This window comes from Hippopotamus amphibius, chromosome 17, assembly GCF_030028045.1.
Source record: "Hippopotamus amphibius kiboko isolate mHipAmp2 chromosome 17, mHipAmp2.hap2, whole genome shotgun sequence".
Classification (NCBI taxonomy): Eukaryota; Metazoa; Chordata; class Mammalia; order Artiodactyla; family Hippopotamidae; genus Hippopotamus; species Hippopotamus amphibius.
The window spans coordinates 29,241,832-29,258,282 of record NC_080202.1 but is presented as its reverse complement, the minus strand read 5'-3'; the positions used below and the strand labels follow the sequence as shown (position 1 = coordinate 29,258,282).

Here is a 16,451-nt window from a genome sequence, read left to right as displayed (position 1 = left end):
TTTACTTATTTCCCTTTTTATTTTATTTTTTTCACCTTCAGCTTAAGAAATAAAACTTTATCAATACCTTTGAAGATCCACAATATCCCTTTCCAATTGCATCCCCCTCCCTTGCCCTCATAGGTAAACCACTTTCCTGGATTGTTAACCATTTTCTTGATAGTTTTACTACATATGTATATATCCTTTTACAATATGTTGTTTAAATTTGCCTGTTTGTCAATTTTATATAAATAGAAATATACTACTTTTCTTCTTCCATTTTGCTTTTTTCACTCAAAATTTTGTTTTTGTGATTCATCTATTTGAAGTTTATAGCTAGTTCATATCTTTTCATTTCTTTTCTGTACTCCATTGAATGGATACACTACAGTATATTTGCCCATTCTGTATTTGATGCACAGTCCAGTGGTTTCAGTTTTCTTCTATTATGAACAATGTTTCTGAAAACAATTTTGTGCATATATCCTGCTCCACCTGTGTAACAGTTCTCTTGGGTTCATATCTTGGAGTGGAATTGCTAGGTTGAATGATGATTGTATAATCAACTTTACTAATTACAATTAGGCAGTGCCTAATTGTGTTTGAAAGTGTGTGAACCAATTTTTACTCCCACCAGTAGTGAGTGAGAATTACCATTTACCCCAAATCCTTGCTCTTTTCTTTTACTTTTAATTTTTATCAAACTTAGGTGTGAAAGTGTATCTCACTGTGGATTAATTTAAATTTCTCTGGTTACTAATGACTCTGAGCTACTGATGTGGTGGGACCAGCTGGCACTGGCTTATGAGAGCTGAGTATATACATTTCTTCTTACCCCCATGTTCAATGACATCATGTTGTTAGCTTGAAATCAGCCATGGTGGGATTATTTACACCCCCAAATGCAATAAACCAGGGCTTTGCCCCTTGTCCCAGATAGCCAGTTGAGCTAATATTTATGCATTTATTAGGCATTTGTGTTTTTATGTGAAATGCTTCTTTATATCTTCTAACCATTTTTCCATTGGGTTATTTGTCTTTTCATATTCATATGTAGTGATCGTTTGTATGTTCTGGTTACTAACCTATCTTAGATTTTATGTTGTAAAAATATAAATTTATGGCTTGCCTTTTCACCCTGTGGTAAATGAACAGGTGTTATTTTCCTGTAATCAAACTTATCAGTCTCTTCCCTCATGTGTCTTTCTAGAAGTCCTTCCATTCCCAAAGATTTTTTATATTTGTCTCTAAAAGTTTTAAAATTTTGATCCTTTTGTCATGGTTTTATGTCATTATATAAGATGGGGATCCATTTCATTCTTTCTTTTTTATTCTAAATGACCAACTACCCCAGCACCGTTCATTCAGAAGCCTCTTTTACTCTCAATCTTGATCTGATCACCCTGTCTAGTTCTTTTTCTTTAAAAGTGTGTTGGCTACATAACCCTTTGATCTTTTATATGTATTTTAGACTCAGATTATAAATTCCATCAAAAGAAATAAATATGACTGTAATTTTTACTGAAAATGCATTAAATATATACATTAATTTGGGAAAATTTTACATATTTATGATCATGGCTTGATTCATAAACATCATTGAGGAACAGAAGGGTTAACTGCGTGTGGCCAGAAAATCTAGTCTATAGATAACAACTCCAAAATTCATTGATGGCTGCTTCATAGCTTACTGTATGTATGGCCGGTATTTACAAATGTTCAAAGTAAGCTTGAAAAGGATTCTGCAGCCTTTTGATGTATTGTTTTATATAGTCTCTAGATCAGGATCATTAATTGTGGGGTTCAGTTCTTCTCTAGTTATATTAATTTCTTTGTTAGGGAATAGGTTAAAATTTCCCTTGTGATTCCTTTTTTAAATTTTTTTTATGTATTTTTAAGTAATGTTTTAGTTGCATACAAGCTTGGAATTATGTTATCCTTTTAGGAAAATGTTGTGACTATTTAATCTAGCAATCTTCTTTCCCCTTTAATGCTTATTTTTGATTGATATTAAAATAGTTACACCAACTTTCTTTTGGTATTTACCTATGTATTTTTTCCATCCTTTTACTTTCAACTTTTCAGTGTCTTTATATTTTAATTGTGTCTATGGTAAACAAGAGGTAAGTGGATTTTTTCCCCATTTTACTAATTTTTGATTTTTAATTGGAATGATCTTTCCATTTACATTCTTATTTGCTAATGCACTTGGCTTTATTTCTACCCTTTTATTTTGTACATTTTATTTGTCCCATGTTTTTTAGTTGTTTATCATTTCTTGTTCCCCCCCCCCCTTTTTTTTTTTCTTTTTTGGATTGGATCAGACCTCTCCTGTGTTCCTCTGCTCCCATTTCATTTATTTTACTCTGCTGGTTTAGAAGTTAGACCTTGGTTTCTAATTTTTAATGATTATCTTAGATATTTTAACATTCTATTTTAACTTAAATTATAAAACTAATCACTAGCTTTCTGCTTCTAAATATTGTAAGGACTTTAAAACATAAATTCAATCATCCCTTTCTGTTTAATTTCTATTAAGTAAGTAATATTTTAGTTCTTTCTTGACTTTTAACATCATAAATTAGATACTATTACAATTTATTTTGTGCAGTCAAAACTTTGTTTAGATAGACCTCCATGTTTATCATTTTCTTTGTTCAACATTCTTTCTTGCATTTCAGACCTTCTTGCTAGAGTTACTTTCTTTTTTCCTGAAGTACATCTTTTAGAAATTCATCTTTTAGAAGTAGTGAGGATCTATTGGTAATAAACTCTATTTTTGTTTGTCTGGAAATATCTTTATTGACTCTTGTTCCTGAAATATATTTTTGCTACATTTAGAATGTTATATTGGCACTGAATTTCTTTCAATGTTTTTATTCTATGGTTGTGAGATCAGATGTCAGTCTGTCATTTGTTTGCAATCTGTTGTTTCTTTTTAGATGATTTTCTCTTTATCTTTAATGTTCAGCAGTTTGACAATGATCAGTCATGTGTTCACTTATTTTTATTTATATTGCTTGAAATTCATAGAATGAGCTTCCTTATCTGAGAAACAACGTCTTTCATCATTTCTGAAAAGCCCTAAGCTGTTATTCTGATCTATTTCTCTTTCATTATTTCTGGTCTCTCTTGTGTAATTCAGATTGGATGTATGCTAGGTCTTCTTCTGGTTATTTTTTCCTTACCTCTTCTCTTTTCATATTTTCCTTTTTTTATTTTTCTGCTCTATTATGAGAAGTTTCTTTACTTCTGTCTTCCAGTTCACCCATTCTCTTTTCAGCTGTATCTAATTGGATAGTAAACACATAAATTGAGTTTCTAATTATGACTGCATTTTTATTTTTAAGACTGATTTTTTTTATGTCATCTGGATCTGTTTTGATAGTTTGTTGTTTATTATGCTTTAAATTCTTTCTTAATTTTTAAAATATATTAAACATAGCTTTATATTCTGTATCTGATCACTTCCGTATCTGCTATCTCTATAGGTCTGATCCTATAATTTTTTCCTTCAGCTGACTTTTCATTCATAGTAGCTTATTTGCTGAGATTATGTTCTTTTGATACATTAAATGTAGGAATTCTTTGATATCTGAGTTTAGAAAATAACCCACTAAAGAAATTTTGTGTTTGCTTTTACCAGCCAGGGACCAATTTAAATGTTCAGCTTATGAATGTACAGGCCACATGGGTAATATAAATTCTGACCTCAAATCTGCATGAGTGGGGGACTGTGGTTCGCAGTTATTCAGGGGACACTATTTTTTACCATTCACCAGAGCCAAAATCAAAAGATTTGTTTCTCCCTAATTTACCCATTAAAGTTCTCCTGTTTGCCATTTGTGCTTGATTAAACCCCGAACTATAGGCCTCCAAGGCTCAGCATATACCCTGAGATCAAATTGTGCTACAGTGTACTCAAACTTCAGCAGGTTCACTCAGCATTGCTGTTGCTTGTCTTTATGAAATTCCTTTACTGTTCATGGAATTCTTTTACTTCCCCATCAGCTCAACTTTACATTGGGTCATATTACATTAAATATGTACGTATATCTTCAGCATGTTGAATTGTGCCACACTAATAGGGGTGTGTGTCAGCATCTGGTAAGCCATGTTGTCAAAAACCACCATAAACTAATTAAAATGTATTTTACTATAAGAATTAATAAAGTTATATGTAGCTTATCTTATAAAGTTTGCAGCATCCCTGTGCAGTTTAGCTTTTAAAAATATTCAATTAGTTAGTGCCCCCCAAAATCAGAAGATATATACAATAAGTGAGAAAGTAAATGATATGGTAATGTTGGATACTAGTTAATAAAAAATGAAAATAGGAGCCACTGGTGTAAAATTGAAGAAATGTATAATATATTCCTTTTGGTATCTCTGTCCAGGAAAGTGTTCAGGAGTTAAGAAAGAGAATTACAGTACTTGACTGCCAATTGCGAAAATCAGAAATGGCACGAAAAACTTTTGAGGCATCCACTGAAAAGCTTCTTCATTTTGTAGAGGTAAATTTTCCTGTTACATCACTTTATGTCCATTTTTAAGAAATGTGTAGACCACTGACATCTAGATAAATGTCATGGTGTTTGGTGGCTAGCGAAACATTCTCTGGGCTCAAAACAGCAATGCTGACTTGAAGTCAGATTTTAAATTGCTTAGATAATGAAAAGACCAGCTAACATACAGATTAAGAGAAATAATTGAGACAGGGTAATATGATCCCGAATATATACTGTGTTTTAATGAACACTTTCTTAAAGCTCTTGATACTGTGTAAACATTAGCTGATAAATATATCCTATATTTTTTTTTACCCTATAAAGAAATGTTTCTCTGTGTATTATAATTCTGAGTAGAATTATATGTTCACGTAATTGATTTTTTTTTCCCTATATAACAGAAACACCTTTTTAATCATATGGAGGGAGGGAATTATAAATATTATTTAAGCAAGAAAAAACATATTTAAAATCTATCAAAGTTACATATCGCCTTCACTATCTTGTTTGTCCCTAGGCTATTCAAGAATTGTTTTCTGATAATTCTGTTCCTTTGTCAAATTTAAGGTAAGAATATTTAAGTGCTTTCTGCAGAGTGTGGCCACTGATTACATTTTTCATCTGGTACTTGTGGCTAAAATGCTAAAATCTCGTATAGTCTTAAGATAGTCAAAGCAATTTTTTTTTCCTTTTATAAAGGCTGACGCTAGCAATGTAGTTCTACTTCTAGCAGTGCATGCTTGCAGAAACATAGGAAAACTCCACCCTTTACTGTGTAAACAGCAGTTCAATAAGTGAAAGTGATTCATTATATTTTAGGTTTCCACATAGCATTTTTGAATTTAGAAACATACGTATGATAGTACACCTTTAAACTCATCTTAAATTTCTTCAGGTGAAATGTGATGTTTTTATTGTTATCTATGCTGCTTATGATGTAAAATAATGATGTGAGTATCATGATGATATTTTCAGTAAGCATGTTAAAATACTCAGCAATCAGATTCCCCTTATATGGGTTAGACATGTTCCCGGCTCCTACCACCCAAGGTTTCATTGTGACCTTTGAATAATAATTCAAAAGTTTTGATATTAAAAATGACTATTTAAAAGCCAGAGCCTACCCTTGCAGGTTCATGGAACAAAGGCAACTTTAAAAATCAACATTAATGTATATAACTGAATCGCTTTGCTATACACCTAAAAGTAACAACTTTGTAAATCAACTATACATCATTTTTTTAAAAAAAGCAACATTAAGCAACCTTTTTCTACATCTTGGAAAGTTAAATACTAGGAAAATTTGTCTCAGTCTTTTTAATACACTATATCTTCTGTTGTGGATATTGGCCTTGGTATTCTACACAGAATAAAGGCTCTGTATTTGAATTTGAGAATTGATGCTTTAGTTTCTCCTTATGAATTAATACTATTATGCTTAGGAAGATGGATTATAAGTAATGATGGCTTTGTCATCAGTTTAAAATTGTCTCTTTTCAAGTAAAATTTTTAGCATAATGGTAAAAGTAAAACCTTACATTTTAATTATATCAGAATGCATTCATTTCAGGTGACATTTGCATTTTTTTAAAGTGATATAGATGCTCTAGGCTGTTTTAGATTTAGAGACAGCAAATGGAAGAGTTTAAGAGAGAATTTCAGGAGCAAATATACATATTGAATTTATATTTAATATTACTAGAAGTAGTAGTAAATGTCTATTTAATAAATGTATGTTTAAGTGCTTAATTTAAATGTTTACAGAACTAAATAAATGGCCACATCATTTTAGCATAACACAAGCACTCACAAAATAAGCTAAGCAAATGATTTAGGAGGGGGCTATCCTTCTATTCCTTCCTCCTTATATATAAAGTCAACCTAATTGCCTATTTATTATATAATATGCCTATTTATTATATAATAGGCCTATTTATTAAATAGGCCTATTATATAATAAAAAATTGAAAACAGAAATGTTATCTTGTGGGAATTATTTCAGTTATGGCTGTAAGAATACAATGTTCCTAGAAATCAAAAGTTTTGTACAATTTTATAATTAATAAGATTCAAATTTAGCAAAGATAGATATTATTAATTGTGTAATAAGTTCAGCTTTATTTTATTACCCCCATAGTGAAAGAAGAGCTATGTTAGCTTCCCAGACGTCCCTCACACCACTGGGAAGGAATGGACGTAACATCCCAGCAACACTGGCACTTGAGTCTAAGGAACTTGTTAAATCTGTTCGTGCCATACTTGATATGGATTGTAAGTTTTCTGCCTTTTTTCACTCTTTAAAATATAACTTATTTAATAAAACAAAACAAGAAAATTTCAAGTTTAACAGTTTAATCTTGTTAAATGCATTGGTTTGCCTACAGTAAAATTGATAGCTTATTGATAAAAATTTTAATGCAACCAAATGTAGGGGGAGAATATTTGCTTCTTTTAAATTGCTCAAAATGGCTTCCAACAGAAGATAGCTGATTAAGACTTTTTTTTTTACCCTCAACTTCCATCTAAAGTCTCTTTGAAATGGAAGAATAAATATAAAAATAATAGCAAGTAGCATAGATGTATATACACTACCAACTGTAAAATAGATAGCTAGTGGGAAGGTCCTGTATAACAAAGGAAGATCAACTCGATGATGGGTGATGCCTTAGAGGGCCAGGACAGGGAGAACAGGAGGGAGTCGTGGGAGGGAGGGAATATGGGGATATATGTGTAAATACAGCTGATTCACTTTGGTGTACCTCAAAAACTGGTACAAGAGTATAAAGCAATTATATTCCAATAAAGAGCTTAAAAAATAATAATAATAATAGCACAATAGCACTAGAAACCTAGAAGGGTGAAATCAACATTGAGGAATTTTTTAATAATACACAACAGATGGAATAAGATTGAAGGTAGAGCCTAGCTGAGCAAAAGACCCCAGAATACAGTAAAGATGAAAGACAAGGCTGCTGAAACAGTGAGTTAAACAGAACTGTGAAAAACCCCTAGGATCACAAGAGGGAAAACTAGGAACAAACCCTGGGGCAGTCAGCAGGGTAATTAATTAAAGGGCTGTAGAATAGCTGAACCAGTTCCATATTCTTCAAAGCTGAGAGGATACCTCTCTCAAGGAAACACATGATCTGTCATTGGACACCCCCAGAGTCAGCAATGCAATCAGTAACCACCAACATCCCAACTGAAAGGGAGATCCTTGGGGAAAATTTAAATGATTGGCTATTTCCATCCTTCCCTCTTTCCATCTCTAGGTACATGTTTTGTTTTGTTTTTAATAAATTTATTTATTTTTTTATTGGCTGCATTGGCTCTTTGTTGCTGCACGCGGGCTTTCTCTAGTTGCGGCCAGCGGGGGCTACCGGGAGGGGGGGACTACTCTTCGTTGTGGTGCATGGGCTTCTCTTATTGCAGAGCAGGGGCTCTAGGTGCTTGGTCTTCAGTAGTTGCAGCACATGAGCTCAATAGTTGTGACTTAGGGCCTCTAGAGTGCAGGCTCAATAGTTGTGGCACACGGGCTTAGTTGCTCCATGGCTTGTGGGATCTTCCTGGACCAGGGATTGGACCTGTATCCCCTGCATTGGCAGGTGGATTCTTAACCACTGAGCCACCTAGGAAGTCCCTCCAGGCACATGTATTTAGACTTTCTTTTTATTTGTTTCCATCTCTTCCCTCAGTGTCAGTCAGTCTGCTGGTTATCGTTGTGCTGGCCTTTAGCATTCCATTATTCCTCTAGTTTGCACTCTTAATCTCTATGCTGGGGACCAGATACTAAACGTGCGCGTGCACACACACACACACATACACACACAGGAAAAAAAAAAGTCAGTGTTAATCAAGTATCAAAATAATAAGTTTTGAGTAACGTCCTGGGTAGTAGATGACTTGGTAATAGGGTAATATTCAAGATCCTTCCTTCAAGGTAACCTCTGAATTTAAAACAATATTATAGAGCATTGGAATCCATGCCTCAAATAGTGCCTGCTCAATTTCTGCAATAAGTATTTTTTTGTAATTTTGTATAACCTATTACATTTTTTTAAATCAAATTACATTTTAGAAACCCTATAAAAACTCTTTATGTAAAGAAAATTCTGTGGATTTTTAGGAGGGATGAAAATAACCACTACTAATGTACTATGTGTAAGATCAGAATTTTATATATCAGGGATTTTTAAGTTAGGGTGGGAACAGTAGAGGGAAACACCTGCACAGACATAGCCTAGTGGATATTGCAATTGTTAATTTTAATTACCTTGCTAACATTAACCTTTATATTTGTCAAACATGATTATTCAAAGAAAATTTTTGAAGTTCAGCAGAACTTTTTTGGAAGAAAAGTGAAAAATTACATCTGCACTTTTTATCTGGTATAAAATTATACCTACTCTGCTGTTTAAAACTAGCAAATAGTTTCTATGTTTTCTTATTTAGAAATACAGTTGCTAATGTTTGCATATTTCCCAGCACTTTTGTAATTATATATGACATATCTTTTTAAGTGTGATAATTCAGATAAACTCAGCTCATTTTTCTTTCTCTTTAAGCAGTAGCTTTTTCTAACTGTAATGAAAAGGGGAAAATTACTCTCATAAGGTAGATAATTCAGCCTCGGCCTCCACCTCATTTCCTTTGCCATCGTTATCTGATTATTTCAAGTTACAATTTGAAATTTTCCTTTGGGTAATTGTCTCCACTTTCTTGTTAATTTAAGTACAGTCTAGGATGTTATACTATGGAATTTCCTCAGAAATGAAATTAAGATTTCTTAGATCTTATAGCTTAAAACCAGTCTCTATGGAATATATCTAGAGAATAATTCCAAACCATTTTTGGATCATGGGCTCCACTGAAATCTGGTGAAACTCCTCTTCCCAAAAATATGCAATTAAATACATTTTTTATCCATTTTCAGAGTGTTTATGAACCCCAATTTAAGAACCCCTGATGTATAATTACAGGGAACACGAATGCTTCCTACAGAATTGCAAACATGGCCATCCATCTCTTACAAGAATACCTCTAGCAGTAGAGAAGTATGTGAATCACAGAGGCAGCCAGGAGTCAAGCAGCACTTTGAATGCATGTAAACGATGTGCCTCAGAATCTCTGATGTTCCCTACAGGTGCCCCAGAGAGCACCTCAATTGGTCATCCAGCTTCATTAGGCAAGTTACATAACCTTTAGGCTGTTTCCTCATGTAAAAAGGTAGAGATTATAATATCTGCCATGGCAGGACTGGAGGATTGGAGGATTAAATGAAATATACGTAAAGTATCTGATAGTATAAGATGTTCCATAAATGGGTATTACTGCTGCTGGTACCACATTATTATTTAAAGTAATTAATTTAAATAACTAATACCTTTTCTCTATGGTAGGTATTAATTAATTATTTTCTAAAGCTTCATTCAATTTGTAATGCTTTAGTGTAATCTTTATTTGAAATAAAGACTATCCAATTATACATATTTGTTTATATAAGACTCCTTCCTCAATTTAGGTATTCCTGTCTGAAATTAGCAATATTTTAACTTTTAGAATTAGAATGTCAGTAATAGCTGCTTTTTGTCTTTATATTCTGATGCTAATTAGAACTTATTTAGGCAGATGGGAAAGGCTCTTTGAGAAAAAGGGGAAATGCAGTACTACAATATTTAAAGGCCTTCATAATTTTTCTTTTGGATCCAAAGCTCACACTTGATATAGTATCTTCTCATTGTACTTATTCTAGGTCTAGGTCTCAAACTCTCATCTTTGCTTTCCTTATTTCCTTCAAAGCATATTTTTATTAACAAACATGAGTTTAGCAAAGGAAAAGCCATGTGTGTATGTATAGATATAGATATAAATATAGATATAGATATATATCTTTGGCAAAAGTCAGCCATGCTATTTAGAATGGGCATTCTGGTATTTACTTCCACATAAAGTAATCATACTATTTATGTATCTTTCTTCTCCTAGAATTGGGGAAAACATTTCATGCATAGGGACTAGGTTATGTGAATCTGATGCTATTTGAGAGACAGTTTCACCTGTTTTTTAATACAGACCTATTCTCTAGTGACTTGGTTATTCAGAGCCAGATAAGAACCACCATAAATATTCATGGTATCTTACTATTCAAGGAAAATGTGAGTATACTCACATAGTTTCTTGTATTGTTGCAAATTGAAAGTAGGTTACTGCTGTAATGTTCCATTAAGAAAATATATCAAATTTAATCTTATGTGATTTCTGGAAAATAAACTATGCTTCAGTTATTCAGTTTTGTTTTAAGTGGGCAAATTATTATTATCCTCAAGAAAATAAGTAATTTCTTTCCTGTTACAATTTTATTTCCAAAAAAAAAAAAAAAAGTGAGAGAAGAAGATATCACTTAAAAGGCAATCATTTAGAGTCACTTAGATTCATTACTTCATTCTTTCATGAACTATTATATTGAGTATCTACAGTGGGCCAGACCCCGACTTAGGCCCTTTGATAATAGCATAAACAAAGTTGTTACTATCAACCTGCTTAAGTAAATTGTAAGGGCAGAGGTGGACAAACAAGGTAGCAAATAAGTACATGACAATTCCAGACAGTGATGACTGTTACGCATATAATAAGCCAGACGATGTGTGAGGGGATGTGAGTAAGTGGGGATGCTGCTTCTCTTTTTTTGAAGAGGTGACATTTGAACCAAGATCCAGCTAGCAGGAAACCTACATGGGAAGAGCTTTTTAAGGCAAATACAAAAGCCTTGAGGTAGGAGCGATCTTGACATATTTGAGGGACAGGAAAAAAAAGCCTGGGTATCTGATACATATGAGCAAGCAAGAGAGTGGCAGGAGGTAAGGGTGGAGATGTAGAAAGGAGCCAGATTGTATAGGGCTTTGAACACCATACGAAGGAGTTTGGTTTGTATTTTGAGTATCATGGGAGCCATTAATGGTTTTAAGCAGAAGGAGTAACATGATCTGGTCTACATTTTAAAAGATCATTCAGGCACTTGTTTGAAACTAGACTGTAAGAGTAGCCAAGAGTGAAGAAAGCAGGAAGACTAGTTGGCTATTATATGATTGACATAGGAGGAGATGGTAGTAGCATGGGCTAGGTTTGGAGTAGCCAAATATTCATTTTTAAAAAGAGAAGTGGGTCAGTGTGTATAATTTTTTGGAACACTTGAAATTCAGTATTAATGTTTAAACTTGATATCCATTGCATATCGGGTCAATGAGTAACCCAAAGTCCACAAGCACAAAGCAATTGCCTGTCACCATCTTGGATCTTAGACTACCTCATGTTTCCCTATTGCTCCTTCTGCACATTAAGTGTTGGGTATTTGCCTTTTTCATTGAACAAATTTCTGAGTATTGTAGTGCTGAAATGATTTAATAATACCAAATCTATACTAACCATCTACTATTGTCTGCTGGTTCATAAGAAGCGAACATAATAGAGTTTGTCAGTCATAAAAATCAGGAAGCCACCATGTTTCCAATATTTAGTATAAACAAACAGACATCCAGGGTGAATCAATCCCAGAGCTACCACAAGGTATGCATTTTCATAGAAGATCATTTCCAGGACAGCATTTCTGATATATACTTTAATCACATATCTGCCAGCAGCCGTAAGGTATAAAGGCATAGCTAGACAAGCAGGACCTAATTTCTCCCACAAGGCAGGAAAATAGTTGTCAAGGGGATTGCAGAATGCACAATGTCTAGGATTTAATTAAGTAAAAGGCTGTATACTTTAGTACTAACATGGTGAAGAGACTATAACATAAAATGATTTCCAACACAAAAGCAGAAAAAAATACAATGAATGCTTCAAAAATTGTAGAAGGCATAGATGGTAAAGTGTAGTGAATTAGCTCTCTTCCAAAAAATGAAACTAATTCCTTGCACAATTAGAACGAACTATAATAATAGAATGTCTAAAGTCTAGTTCATGTTTCTATGCTATAATTGGACAAGCAAAATGTAAATGGTGGCAAAAAGAAGTATTTTCCCTCAAGGCCTGAAAATGTCCTCATTCAAACTGAATGCATTCTTTTAGGTTAATGGAATAGGTGTTCCCCAGAGTTCATATGAGGACAAAGTATTAACAACTCTTCTCAGGAAAGACAGCAGCAGTAGCAGTTGTGTGCAGCTACAGCTTTAATAATTATTTCATATGATAAAATAGTTCAATTTAGATCTAGAATTCCCTGCCTTCAACAACAGGATATTAATATTACTATCACAGATAATATCTTTTAAAATAATAATACCAAAGATAAAGGTTTTTTAAATTTTCTCAGCTTTACAGTTTAAAAATACCATTTTACATCAATATGTCCTCACACAACCCTGTGAGATAGACATTATTATTTCTAATTTAAAAGATATGAAAAGATTAAGGCTCAGAGAACTTAAATAGTTTGTCACATGCTTGGAAAGGACAATGCCAGGACCCTAACCTAGGCCTTCTAATATTAAGTTCTGTAAGTCTCACAAGGGTATAGTTAAGTCGTTATATCACAATTAATTGGCAGAATTTTTTTCTCTTGGGAGCATATAAAATGGCAGGGTGCCTTATATTCACATTCATTATCTCAGATATGATAAAATATGATGACCTCTCGGAATTTTGGCTTTCTGTCTCTAAATTGGAGATACAATCTTCATAAGACTGTTTCAAGGATTAAATTAACTAGTATGAGAGTGATTTGTAAAATACAAAGTGCTATGTAAAGATGATTGTTTTAGAGTTTATTTTTTATTTTAATTAGAATCAGTGACTAATTTTCATGACTTACAAATATTCAGAATAAAGCAACAGATTGCATTGGTTCAGGAGGCTTAAATAATTTTCAGTCAGGTATAGATGGATATCTGACTCATTAAAATAGTTGTTTTCTCAGGAGGTCAGATTGGGGAGGGTATTTTTTTTTATTAGAAACTTCTTTTTTTTTTTTTTTTTTTTTTTAGAGTGAGCATTTGTTACTTCTAAAATTTAAAGCATCCTTAAGTAAAATAAATTTTTAAGCATCATGAAAACCTCATAGTAAAAAAATAAAAGCTCTCTTTGGAATCATTTACAAAACATTGTATAAAGAGGGAATAATAAATGTATGCAGGCAAAAAAACCTTAAAATCTTTAATAATATTTTTCACAAATTTGTGACCTTCTGAACTCATCCAACCAAGATTACCAATTAGATTAAAATGATTAGATCTTGGAACTATATAATACTATTGGTGTTTCTCATTTCTTTTATAATAACCCCTAATGCTAATGAAAGTTAAAGTCAAAGTAGATACAGCATTGGGAGTGAGAAAACCTACTTCTTGGATGAGGTCTTTTAAACCTTATTTAAATTCCTCAACTTCACGTTTGCTCCATTTATAAAATGGAAAGAACGAGCATCACAGCTTATGGCATTATAGGATAAAATGAAATAACGTTTGTGAAATTGTCTTTAGTTTTACATAAACATTAGTTGTTTGCACCCTAAATGATATCTTTGTCAAAAAGACAGATTCATTTTTACTAGTATAGAGGCAGAATAGCATAGTGAAAAGACCATATGCTGGATTCAAATTCCAGCTCTAACACCTAATAGATTTGTGCAAAAGCCCAGAAAGAGGTTCTGTAAGCTCTCTGAGTCTCATTTTCCTTGGCCATGAAAATGGAGACACGACCAACTCATAGCGTTGTTCTGAGAGTTAAAGAGAATGTAACTGAAGTAACTAGCTGATTACAGTTTGTGTTTACCAAGCGGCTCATATGTGATAAGTCCCCGATGTGCATCCCCGTCGTTATCCTTGTCGTTTAGTCTTCGTTACTCGTTGTCGTTATGTAGAAGCGTTTTGTCCTTGCAGCCTAGTCTGACATGATCAACTGCTCTCTTCCTCCCTCTTTTTTTAGAAAGCTGGAAACCTTGGAAGGTGATGCAAGATTTCGATTAATGTAGATTTATATAGTTTATCATTATTAAATCACTGAGAACATGTAAAAATAATGTGCTAAAACCCCTGAAAACAATTCCAAAGTAATATTTTACTCTTTAATATAGCAGTAAAATTTGAAGAGGAAACCCAGCTTCAACTCAGTTTTTTTTTTCATGAGTATAAAGTTTGAAATAATAAAGAAGTTTGTGTCTAACTGGCAGCTTCGAGGGCTCTCTCCTTTCATACAGTCTTGTATGTGGAGAGGGAGGCCTTGCTGACCTTGTATAGACAACAGAAATACTGAAAGTGGCTGTGGATGGGTATAACTAGGCACAGTGCTCTGCAAGACTTTGACAGGCATTTCAGCCATATGAAGGAGGAGCAAGCCATGTAGATATCTGGTACAAGAGTGTTCCAGACAGCAAGTGCAAAGGCCTGAGGCAGGAGGGTGCCTTGTGTGTTTGAGAAAAACAAAGACACTCTGGACACAGAGGTCCAGCTCGTCATGTCATTCATTCCTCAGCCTCATTGTCTGCTTCTCAGAAAGGCCTTCATAACTGCCTATTTAATTTGGGCCTTCTCTCTTCCTCCAAATACTCTATTTCATGCCCCTATTTTATTCTCTCCTTAGGACTGTACGCTATAGATTTTTTGTTTACTTTCTTGTTAATTTTCTGTCCCCTCTATTAAAATATGAGCTCCCTGAGAACAGGGATCTTGACTGTCTTGTTCACCACAATTTAGGTAATGCCTAAAACAGTACCAGGTACATAATAGGTGTTCATGAAATATTAATATTTCATCATTGTGATTAATATCTACTTAATAAATATATTTAATGCATATGTTTCACATATATGTTTTAATATAACTTACTTAGGAGTGAACTTAAACTAATGAGGCCCCATTTTTATTCATTGGAGGGCCCTCTATTAATAATGACCCTCAGTCTGTAGTGCGTGCGAGTGAGCACCCGAGGAAAGCCGCACACTCACACAGTGTTGATAGATGCTACTCAGTTCATCTCTTTTGGAGAGTGATCTGTCTGTGTCTCTAGGAATCTAAAATGTACATTTTCTTTGAACCTTCAGTTTCATTTCTAGGAATCTATTACAGAAATAAATGCCCATTCATATGCATGAATCTAATAAACAGAAATATCCACTTGTATGTGCAAATAGATGTCAGATAGTCAGTTCTTTCCACAAATATTCATTCAGTACATGTGTATTGGGCACTAAGAAGAGACGCTTGCTCTGTTAACATTGAGGATGTCCCTGAGGCTCAGGTATGAGGCAGGTGAGACTTGAGAGACAGAGGAATCACCTCTTGGCTCTTGTACATGTAGACCCTAGGTGGGGTACCACACATCATCAGCTGCGACTTTCTGACCAAAATAGTTCCAGGAGTGGCCACACCTTTTTTTTCAAAGCAACAAATCTGATAGATGGGGAATAAGACTATTGAAAGCCATGAACTGTGAGTGATGCACCATAAAGAGCATTAGAGATGAAAAAGAAAGAAACCAAAGTAAATCTGTAAGAGTAGACCTCAACAACGCAGGCAGAAAAGGAGTATGAATGATACTTTCTCAAAGTAGATCATTAACTAGTGCATGTGAAGCTGTTATAATCCTGAAGCACTTCAACTGTTTTGTGTCACATCTGCTAGAATTGTAGTTTTTCCAAAAGAATCTAAAGAGGATGAGATTAAGTGTGTACATATTTGGAAATATACCACAGATTCCATGAAAGCAGTTTTATCTTGCTTTGTTTTGTTTTAAATTTAGGTAAAATGGATTTGTCCTCGTGTTTAGAAACCATCAGTGAGAATGTGGTTTGAGGGGTAAGAAATCCTAAAATAAAAACTGCAGTATACACAATTACAGTCTCAGTAGGAAAGAAAAGGTAGAGACATACAAATAAATCAAGGGAAACTTCACAGAGCTCTTTGATGAGCTTAGATGTTTAAACAAATATACAAATGTTGGACAAAGAAACAACCTAGAACTAAC

At 33.6% G+C, this 16,451-nt stretch overlaps 1 protein-coding gene across 4 annotated transcripts in view; it reads left to right on the top strand.

The window, feature by feature from the left end:
* The window catches only part of STXBP4 (syntaxin binding protein 4), a 185,480-nt gene that overhangs the window by 122,291 nt on the left and 46,738 nt on the right, over nucleotides 1-16,451 (top strand). For all 4 annotated transcript variants that reach the window (XM_057713743.1, XM_057713746.1, XM_057713742.1 and 1 more), the window contains 3 exons: nucleotides 4,380-4,496; nucleotides 5,008-5,057; nucleotides 6,628-6,761. In XM_057713743.1, coding sequence (XP_057569726.1) covers nucleotides 4,380-4,496; nucleotides 5,008-5,057; nucleotides 6,628-6,761 — 301 coding nt within the window. The remainder of the gene's footprint in view (nucleotides 1-4,379; nucleotides 4,497-5,007; nucleotides 5,058-6,627; nucleotides 6,762-16,451) is intronic.